The sequence below is a fragment of the Pseudochaenichthys georgianus genome, unplaced genomic scaffold (assembly GCF_902827115.2).
Source record: "Pseudochaenichthys georgianus unplaced genomic scaffold, fPseGeo1.2 scaffold_1407_arrow_ctg1, whole genome shotgun sequence".
Classification (NCBI taxonomy): Eukaryota; Metazoa; Chordata; class Actinopteri; order Perciformes; family Channichthyidae; genus Pseudochaenichthys; species Pseudochaenichthys georgianus.
The window spans coordinates 24,680-34,806 of NW_027262269.1; the positions used below are offsets into that span (position 1 = coordinate 24,680).

A 10,127-nucleotide genomic window follows, 5' to 3' on the forward strand; every position below is an offset into this window, starting at 1 on the left:
TCTGTTAAAAGACTATTGCAGTCTAATTTGTGTAACGTAAATGGAAAATCCTAGAAAGTTATTAGGACATTGAACCTATCACTGTTGCCTTCAGGGCATGCTTTTATCCTCTGTTTATTTATGTGTCCTTTTCTTCCCTCTGGTAGCCGACTGCTTATGCTTACTATGTCATTGTGTACCTTTTATAGCGTCCTTGGGTTTAAAATAAATAAATATTGTATTTCATTTATTTGTAGTCTTTAATACTTTCAATTTGGTTGTTCATTTGATTTGCATTATTTCTCTCTCTTTTCGTATATTGTTTCGGTAGTTCAGTACCTGGCTGTTGTCAACTGCCAACAAATACCAGGGGATAAATATATTTGCATTAAATTGCACTGAATTCGGTTAATCATGTTTTTTTCCTAAACATTACAGAATCTCCCCACAAGGGGGCAGCCTATGACCTGTCTCTGACTGACCTTCACAGTATATTTTAAAGATAATTATAAGCCGATGACAATGAGTTAATGAAGTTAGAGGTACGAAACGTGAAATAAACTGTCCATATTACCTGCAAAAATACTTTAAAAATGAGCTATTCTATTCCAATAGGTTTGTGAGAGCCAGATATAGATAGATTGTTGTGTTTTTTGAATAATTGAAAAAAGCCTAGATTTGTGTTGGTTATATAGGTGCCTGTTAGTAGGTGCCAGAGCTACCTTCTAACAGGTGACACATTAAAAAACATAAACAATAGTTTTGTTTATCTGTCATGAAAATGTGTTTATAGCAAATAACATTACATTAAATGTGACAACATGCATTAACCAGTACGCTGTATGCTGTGTATACATGTTAAATACCACAGCTTTATGGTGCTGGAAAAGCTTGTAAATGCACCGTTAAATGCTTGAAACGAATGGGAATGTCTTTAACCACTGATCTGCTGTCTGTCTGAAGATATCTACATGTCAACATGAAAGTGATGCACAGAAAGAGAGTGATATTAAAGATCAAACACTCTTTATTGAACTGAACACAACTGAAAGCAAAACATATGGGTCATGTCTGTTGGAGCTGATAATCCATCATTATCTGCAGTCACATATCCAGAGCATGTGGGCGCTATTATGTATATCTGAGTAATATAATCATAAGAAAAGGAAAGTCACTGGGTTGCCTTCGTGGATGTGATGAGGCCGAAGGCAGGCTGAGTTCACTCGCTGTCCTCATGTCTGATAAAGGGATCTGCAGCTGGCACTCAACCAATCAGGTAACAGGGTGTCATGGCAGAAATGAGACAAAACAGACGTACAGAAAGCAAATTCATGACAAAAGTACAAAGTTGGCAGCAACGTTGTTCTGTAAATGCTACGCTAAGGTAAACACACGCAACGATGGCAGGAGAAACAAGTGGTTTGAAAGTCGTGTGTGATGGACAACAGTGGCACAGAGTGAAGCTCAATTCATCGTTGACTAAGCAGCAGCCTCATGAATGTTCAACCTTGACATGCTCTATCAAACATGCATGTTTGCAAGTGTGTGTGCGTGTGTGTGTCACAGAGGGTGGGTGTAAGCCTCTTGTGTATTTGTATAGCGTGCAGCTCTGTCAATGTACCTGCTGCATAAAACCCCACACATCTATGCTTCAAATGTAAGAATAAAGAAATTTTTACTGGACTTTTATCGCCTACGCATTCTGAATTTGTGGTTAGTTAAACCCATCCCTCAAATCAGGAGACATAAAGATACCTAACTGAATCGGATTAATGAGAATTCATGCAGCAGCAAGTCATTGTATTAAGTGTAATAGCAGTAATCTGGGGAAAGGGGCAAAGGCTCAACACCTCGAAGGCACGAAGGATTAAAAAGCCAAATATGATCTTTCCCTTCCCAGATTAGGATCCCAGTTTGAACAAATATTAAGTATGTTTTGGGGAAATTTGATGCTTCTTTGACCACTCACTGCATGAAATTAAGAGCATCAATAGAACTCGAGTTGTTTGATCTCATCTGTGTGAACCAATCTCTTTTTATCCAATAAAACAAATCGTCTGACCTACACATAAACATAAATGCACGCACTGCAAACCCACAGCCCAACGTCAGTCACAGATGTAAAAATACCGGTTTGTAAAATGACGTAAGACTCAAGTGTTTGGCAAAGAAACGAGAGGATGGCTCATGTCTGGATGAGCAAAGGCTCAAAAGAAGCTGCCGAGCTGAACACCATGATTTCCCATCATGCTGAGAAACCCCTCCTCAGAAAGCAATACGTACAATCGAATGTCATAAGATTTAAACATAAAACTCTATATGTAATAATGTAATGGACGGACACATGATATCGTAATATAGATCTGACATTTCTCTTTAGTGTTTATGTATTAGACTCTGAATAAATCTTTTGAGAAAAAGAAAAAAAGAACACAAATATTGTATTTACAAAGTGAGTGTTGGCATCCATATTCAACTCTATAATACCACAATATAAGTGGAAATGTCATTTGCATGTGAGTGCTGACAGACTGGTGCAACCACAGCCTGATAAATTAACATAAAAAGAGTTTGGCATGTTGATTTGATCCTTTTTCGATATAAGATTTTGTTAAAAAATAAAATCAAAATGCAACAGAGACTGGCAATAAATCTGTGCTATCACACGACCCAGTAAGTATAATTATTTGTCATATACAGTATTCAAAGGACTCCTGAAAACTCCCAAGCACGATACAAAGAAGGACAATCCGGTTAGTATATACATGTTCAGTCTGTCACAGCCGTGCTCCGCTGCATAACCGTCCCCCTTCTCTTCTAATACTCTGAATATATAAAAAACAAAACAAACAAAACGATTTCTGTACATGTCTTTCCTTCTCTCTGGGAGATTATTGTCCTGTTGAATGGCCTCCATCTCTCCCGGGATTGGCCATTACATTAAACCTCCTCCGTCTGAGGCCTCACTTCCTCTCTCAAAGTCCTCTCTCATTGGCCGTTAGATGAACCACTCCTTCTTTGATTCCTCGATGGTCTCGGGGTTGTCGGTGCCGACGATGGCCGTGTCCGCCGACTCTGTGGCCGACTCCCCGGTGCTCTTGGCCTCGTTGGTGTGGTACGTGCCTTTGTGGCGGAACATGTAGCGGATCAGGAACACCAGAGTGCATAAGATGGTGAAGATCACCACCGCTATGATACCTGAGGAGGACAACATGTGCACAACAAAAACATCTGTTATTGTGTGTTTTTATCAGAAATGGCAAAAGTACACACATCCGTTACTCAAGTAGAAGTACATATACACGTGTTTAAAAATACTCTGGTAAAAGTAGAAGTACTGACTGAACTTCTTTACTCAAGTAAAAGTAAAGAGGCTTTGAAGTGTACTTCAGTAAAAAGTACCCATAACTAGCATCTGTTTTAAAGAGTACCTGACCTCCCTTTATATCAATAGAACAATAATGTCATTGTTAGCTAATGAATGTTTCCATGCTGAACAACGGCAACATGACAACGTTTCCATTGGTCCCTCTTCTTTAGAGAAGACCAGGAAGTGATGGATCCACGGATCGTGTTCCAACCAATAGGCACGCAATGACTCTACAGAATAATGATCACGCACCAAACACACATTCAGACTAAAGGAACCAGCTGTTTGGGAAATGAGAGAAGTAGAAAGTACAGGTATTTTAGTTCAACATGTAAGAAGTAGAAAGTACAGGTATTTGGGTTCAACATGTAAGAAGTAGAAAGTACAGGTATTTGGGTTCAACATGTAAGAAGTAGAAAGTACAGGTATTTGTGTTCAACATGTAAGAAGTAGAAAGTACAGGTATTTGTGTTCAACATGAGAGAAGTAGAAAGTACAGGTATTTGAGTTCAACATGTAAGAAGTAGAAAGTACAGGTATTTGTGTTCAACATGTGAGAAGTAGAAAGTACAGGTATTTGAGTTCAACATGTAAGAAGTAGAAAGTACAGGTATTTGAGTTCAACATGAGAGAAGTAGAAAGTACAGGTATTTTAGTTCAACATGTAAGAAGTAGAAAGTACAGGTATTTGGGTTCAACATGTAAGAAGTAGAAAGTACAGGTATTTGGGTTCAACATGTAAGAAGTAGAAAGTACAGGTATTTGTGTTCAACATGTAAGAAGTAGAAAGTACAGGTATTTGTGTTCAACATGTAAGAAGTAGAAAGTACAGGTATTTGGGTTCAACATGTAAGAAGTAGAAAGTACAGGTATTTGAGTTCAACATGTAAGAAGTAGAAAGTACAGTTATTTGGGTTCACCATGTAAGAAGTAGAAAGTACAGGTATTTGTGTTCAACATGTAAGAAGTAGAAAGTACAGGTATTTGGGTTCAACATGTAAGAAGTAGAAAGTACAGGTATTTGGGTTCAACATGTAAGAAGTAGAAAGTACAGGTATTTGAGTTCAACATGTAAGAAGTAGAAAGTACAGGTATTTGAGTTCAACATGTAAGAAGTAGAAAGTACAGGTATTTGTGTTCAACATGTAAGAAGTAGAAAGTACAGGTATTTGGGTTCAACATGTAAGAAGTAGAAAGTACAGGTATTTGAGTTCAACATGTAAGAAGTAGAAAGTACAGGTATTTGAGTTCAACATGTAAGAAGTAGAAAGTACAGGTATTTGAGTTCAACATGTAAGAAGTAGAAAGTACAGGTATTTGGGTTCAACATGTAAGAAGTAGAAAGTACAGGTATTTGAGTTCAACATGTAAGAAGTAGAAAGTACAGGTATTTGAGTTCAACATGTAAGAAGTAGAAAGTACAGGTATTTGAGTTCAACATGTAAGAAGTAGAAAGTACAGGTATTTGAGTTCAACATGTAAGAAGTAGAAAGTACAGTTATTTGGGTTCAACATGTGAGAAGTAGAAAGTACAGGTATTTGGGTTCAACATGTAAGAAGTAGAAAGTACAGTTATTTGGGTTCAACATGTGAGAAGTAGAAAGTACAGGTATTTGAGTTCAACATGTAAGAAGTAGAAAGTACAGGTATTTGAGTTCAACATGTAAGAAGTAGAAAGTACAGGTATTTGAGTTCAACATGTAAGAAGTAGAAAGTACAGGTATTTGGGTTCAACATGTAAGAAGTAGAAAGTACAGGTATTTGGGTTCAACATGTAAGAAGTAGAAAGTACAGGTATTTGAGTTCAACATGTAAGAAGTAGAAAGTACAGGTATTTGAGTTCAACATGTAAGAAGTAGAAAGTACAGGTATTTGGGTTCAACATGTAAGAAGTAGAAAGTACAGGTATTTGAGTTCAACATGTAAGAAGTAGAAAGTACAGGTATTTGAGTTCAACATGTAAGAAGTAGAAAGTACAGGTATTTGAGTTCAACATGTAAGAAGTAGAAAGTACAGGTATTTGTGTTCAACATGTAAGAAGTAGAAAGTACAGGTATTTGGGTTCAACATGTAAGAAGTAGAAAGTACAGGTATTTGAGTTCAACATGTAAGAAGTAGAAAGTACAGGTATTTGAGTTCAACATGTAAGAAGTAGAAAGTACAGGTATTTGGGTTCAACATGTAAGAAGTAGAAAGTACAGGTATTTGAGTTCAACATGTAAGAAGTAGAAAGTACAGGTATTTGAGTTCAACATGTAAGAAGTAGAAAGTACAGGTATTTGAGTTCAACATGTAAGAAGTAGAAAGTACAGGTATTTGAGTTCAACATGTAAGAAGTAGAAAGTAAAAAGTTGTGGAGTAAAGTATTGATACCAGAAAAATGTACTTAAGTACAGTAACAAAGTATTTGTACTCCACTACTTAATAATAATAATACATTTTATTTCTATAGCGCTTTTCTTGAACCCAAAGACGCTTTACATTTGGGAGGGAGGGTAGACAAACAAAACAAAAACAAAAAACAAAGCCAAAAAGAAACAAAGAAACAAAACAAAACAGAAAAGCAGTCAGGAGGAAGTTGGTTGAGAGGGGGGGGGGCTTATGGATACAGAGTTGAAGAGGTGGGTTTTGAGGCGGGACTGGAACAGGTTTTTATTCCCTGCTACCGCTTTGTTTCTATCGACCCACCAACTCAGGATCAGATCTGAAAAACACTGCTGAATAATTGAATTACCAAAAATATCAAACTTGTTCAAGCTTCTCAAAATGCAGCCTGGTGTCCTTAAAAATCTTTTGTAATAAAATATAAACTGTCAATAACGTTTTAAAGGGGATTTGTATTTTCTTCTGGATTACATTTCTTTTTGAGGTATCATAAATATGTTTCTTATCCGCAGAAGTCTGCTTAGAAAACAGGTTTTGTGAATGGAAACACAGACCGTTAGTCAGGAGGTCGTTTGCCGGTGATTGCGTCTCGAGGGGAACATCTACTTAATTAATTCTTACAATAACTTTAACGCCTAAATAAAACCAAGTCATTTCATAGCTTCTTTGATTGGTTTTGCCTTTCACATTACATTACATTACATTGCATTTAGCTGACGCTTTTATCCAAAGCAACTTACAATAAGTGCGTTCGACCAACAAAATACAAACTTGAAGAAAACAGAATCATATAAGTACATCAGGTTTCATAGAGCAAAAACATTTCAAGTGCTACTCAACTGGCTATAGATAAGCCAGCCCTTTATTAGTATATAAGTGCTTTGTTAATAGTTCTATCGCTCGAAGTGGAGTCGAGAGAGATGAGTTTTCAGTCTGCGCCGGAAGATGTGTAAGCTATCTGCTGTCCTGATGTCAATGGGAGCTCATTCCACCATGTTGGAGCCAGGACAGCAAACCCACGTGTTTTTGCTGATGGGAACTTGGGTCCCCTTTGCAGTGATGGTGCAGCGAGCCGTTTGGTTGATGCAGAGCGGAGTGCACGTACTGGGGTGTACGGTTTAACCATGTCCTGGATGTAGGAAGGGCCAGATCCATTCGCAGCATGGTACGCAAGTACCATTGTCTTGAAGTGGATTTGAGCAGTTACCGGAAGCCAGTGAAGGGAGCGGAGGAGCAGAGTGGTGTGGGAACACTTAGGAAGGTTGAAGACCAGACGAGCCGCTGCATTCTGGATGAGCTGCAGAGGTCGGATGGCGCATGCAGGTAGACCAGCCAGGACGGAGTTGCAGTAGTCTAGGCGTGAGGTGACAAGAGCCTGGACCAGAACCTGCGTGGCTTTCTGGGTCAGCTGGGAATGTAAACCTGATGCTGTAAAGCGTGTATCTGCAGCAGCGGGTTGTAGCAGCGATGTTTGCAGTGAAGGACAGGTTGTTATCTAGGATCACGCCCAGATTCCTTGCAGTCTGAGTCGGGGAAACAACAGAGGTGCCGATGTTGATAGTCAGGTCAAGAGTGGGACAATCTTTTCCCGGAAGGAAAAGCAGTTCAGTCTTGTCAAGGTTGAGCTTGAGGTGATGAGCGGACATCCACTGAGAGATGTCTGCTAGACAAGCAGAGATGCGTGCGACGACCTGGGTCTCTGAGCGGGGAAAGGACAGGATTAATTGGGTGTCGTCAGCGTAGCAGTGGTATGAAAAACCATGCGGGCTAATGACAGATCCGAGCGAGTTTGTGTACAAGGAGAAGAGGAGGGGACCAAGAACAGAGCCCTGAGGGACCCCTGTAGTTAATTGACAAGGGTCGGACTCGGACCCTCTCCAAGTAACTCTGTAGGTACGGTCTTTGAGGTATGAGGTGAGGAGGGAAAGTGCAGAGCCTGAAACTCCAAGTTCTTGGAGAGTGTGAAGGAGGATCTGATGGTTCACCGTGTCGAATGCAGCAGACAGGTCCATAAGGATGATGACAGAGGAGAGGGAGGCTGCTTTGGCCGTGTGCAGTTCCTCAGTGACAGCAAGGAGGGCAGTTTCTGTGGAGTGACCTGCTTTGAAACCAGACTGGTGCGGATCCAGAAGGTTGTTCTGATGGAGATAGCAGGAGAGTTGTCTAAAGACAGCGCGTTCAAGTGTTTTAGACAGGAACGGGAGGAGAGAGACAGACCTGTAGTTTATAACATCAGACGGGTTGAGAGTGGGTTTCTTTAGGAGAGGGTTTACTTTTGCCTCCTTGAGACTGTTTGGAAAGTGAGCAGAAGTTAGAGAAGTGTTGATGAAATGGGTGAGCAACGGTAGAATATCAGGAGCGATAGTCTGAAGGAGGTTTGAAGGGATAGGGTCCAGAGGACAGGTGGCCTTAATGCTAATGCAGTTTATTTGTACGGGAATGTCATTCTTTAGGTTGAACATTTGAAATATATTTTTATATACAATAGTACAACCCCAAACACAGATCTGACAAAGCTTTTAAAAGTGACTTTCTTTACCTCCGATGATAGCCGAGTCTCGGTTGACTCCATCAGGAATCACTCTCTCCTCGTTGAAGGGGAACTCTGCATCTGAGGACAGCCAGGAAGAGGAACAATTCAAACCATATATTCACACAATTAAATTCATGCTACAAGCAACAAGACATAAAAAGTGGCCTTTGCTCTGAGTTGTGCTGAATTTACACAAGTTTCCCTTTTCAAAGCAAAAAGCCACAGTGCTCAGTTAATTGGCTTCAGCTTCACTCATTACATGAATCACCATCAACAGAATGGATACAGAGTATCCTAAGGGATGACTGGTGGAGTTGATTTAATGTATTTTAGTTATGTCTTTCCTTACAGATCCATGACGGCTTAAGAGGTTAATAACAGCTGCTGCTTCTGCCTGCCCACTACAACTAACACATCTAATTGCTGTGATTCTCCCTGAACGGATATAAGGGCAGGAAGATAAGCGGAGAGAGAGATGACAAGTGGAGATGGTGGGTGGTAAATGAGAACGAACATATCATTGACAGTTTCGTAAATGTGTCAATTTTGCCTGTAAATTCTATTTAGGATCACGCCAAAACTAGCTTGGATAGAGCTGCAGACATGATGAATCAAGCCTTATTGCACACGACAACCTGCAATGTTGAATGTTCATATCTCCAGGGAGGTGAAGAGCATAAGTGAGATGGAGAAGAGGAGGCTGAGAAGAGAGAAAGCGGGGAAAACGGAAAGCAACAGAGGGGAGAGAAAGTCATTTATCCGTCTGAGTGTTTGGATATAATGTCAAGAATTGATTGTGTTTGAAAAGATGAGACACAAACAGGAGAAGTAAAAACTTAAATGGAAAAACAGAAAGTTAGGAGGATGGGAGCTGTGAAAAAACGTTGAGAAGACAGAAAATGATCATGGGGCATTGACGGAGAGCTGGATGAATTATAGATCAGATCTATATATTTTTTTAAAGCAAAATAAATACCATCCTCTCTGAGCTGACTGTGCATTTGGACCTGATCAATACACCTGGATGGATCTCAGATGGCTCAGCGCTCCCTAAGGCACAGTTGGCTTCATGTCTAAATAATTAGGCTGCATCCTGAATAATGACTCTGAGAAACACTAAACGCTGCTGTGTGACGCAGACACAGCAGATCTGAGGTCTGTGTCTGAGGTCTGTGTGTGGAAGTTATTACTCATTACTGCATTACTTCTCATGGACTGATGATTTTAGATGAGGTTGTATGAGGTCCTAATGTGAAGTCTGTGGATTTGCACAAATAAATAAAATCAATATCAATTGTAGTAGTAACAACGTTTCAAATATGTTGTACACTAACACTGATGTTGTTGCCTGCAGCCATCTACTGTAGGGTATACACTGAGTATGGATAAATGCCTCATACAACCCCTCTATGTGGAGCGCTCCTCACCTGTGTTGTCCAGATGCCAGGGGTCAGTGGCGGCAGACATTGGTGGGATGGTGAGAGGAGACGAGCCACAGTTGGACTCCAGCAGTTTCCCCTGGTAGGAGACGTGTGCGGCGGCTGCAGGCGGCCTGTCTGTCTGACCGGCTGAGGGCTGTGAGACGGTTCTCAGAGCAGACTTCAGCGGAGCGACGCCGTTAAACTGAACCCTCGAGAGACACCCGACGAAACCCGGGGTGTTGTACCGCTCGAAGACCGGGTCTATGTGTCCAGTTTCTGTTAAACACAGAGGTGGAGAGAAGAGCATGTTGTTATTTAGACTGTCAAAACTGTCGAATGGGATGTTAACGTATGTGGAGCCATGCCCATAAAGTTGATCGATATTGGGAAACAGCAATCCCACTGAGCACAGCAGCTATTAAGAGAAAGCATTGACAGT

General features: G+C 40.3%; 1 protein-coding gene across 1 annotated transcript; it reads right to left on the reverse strand.

Annotated features, from left to right (window-relative positions):
* Window positions 1-983: 983 nt before the first annotated feature.
* Window positions 984-9,959, reverse strand: gypc (glycophorin C (Gerbich blood group)). The gene is made up of 3 exons (XM_034077217.1): window positions 9,695-9,959; window positions 8,274-8,345; window positions 984-3,177 (listed from the first exon to the last, which is right to left on the reverse strand). The coding sequence occupies exons 1-3, from the start codon at window positions 9,732-9,734 to the stop codon at window positions 2,978-2,980; spliced, it is 312 nt and encodes a 103-aa protein (XP_033933108.1). The 5' UTR covers window positions 9,735-9,959; the 3' UTR covers window positions 984-2,977.
* Between the last annotated feature and the right edge of the window lie 168 nt (window positions 9,960-10,127).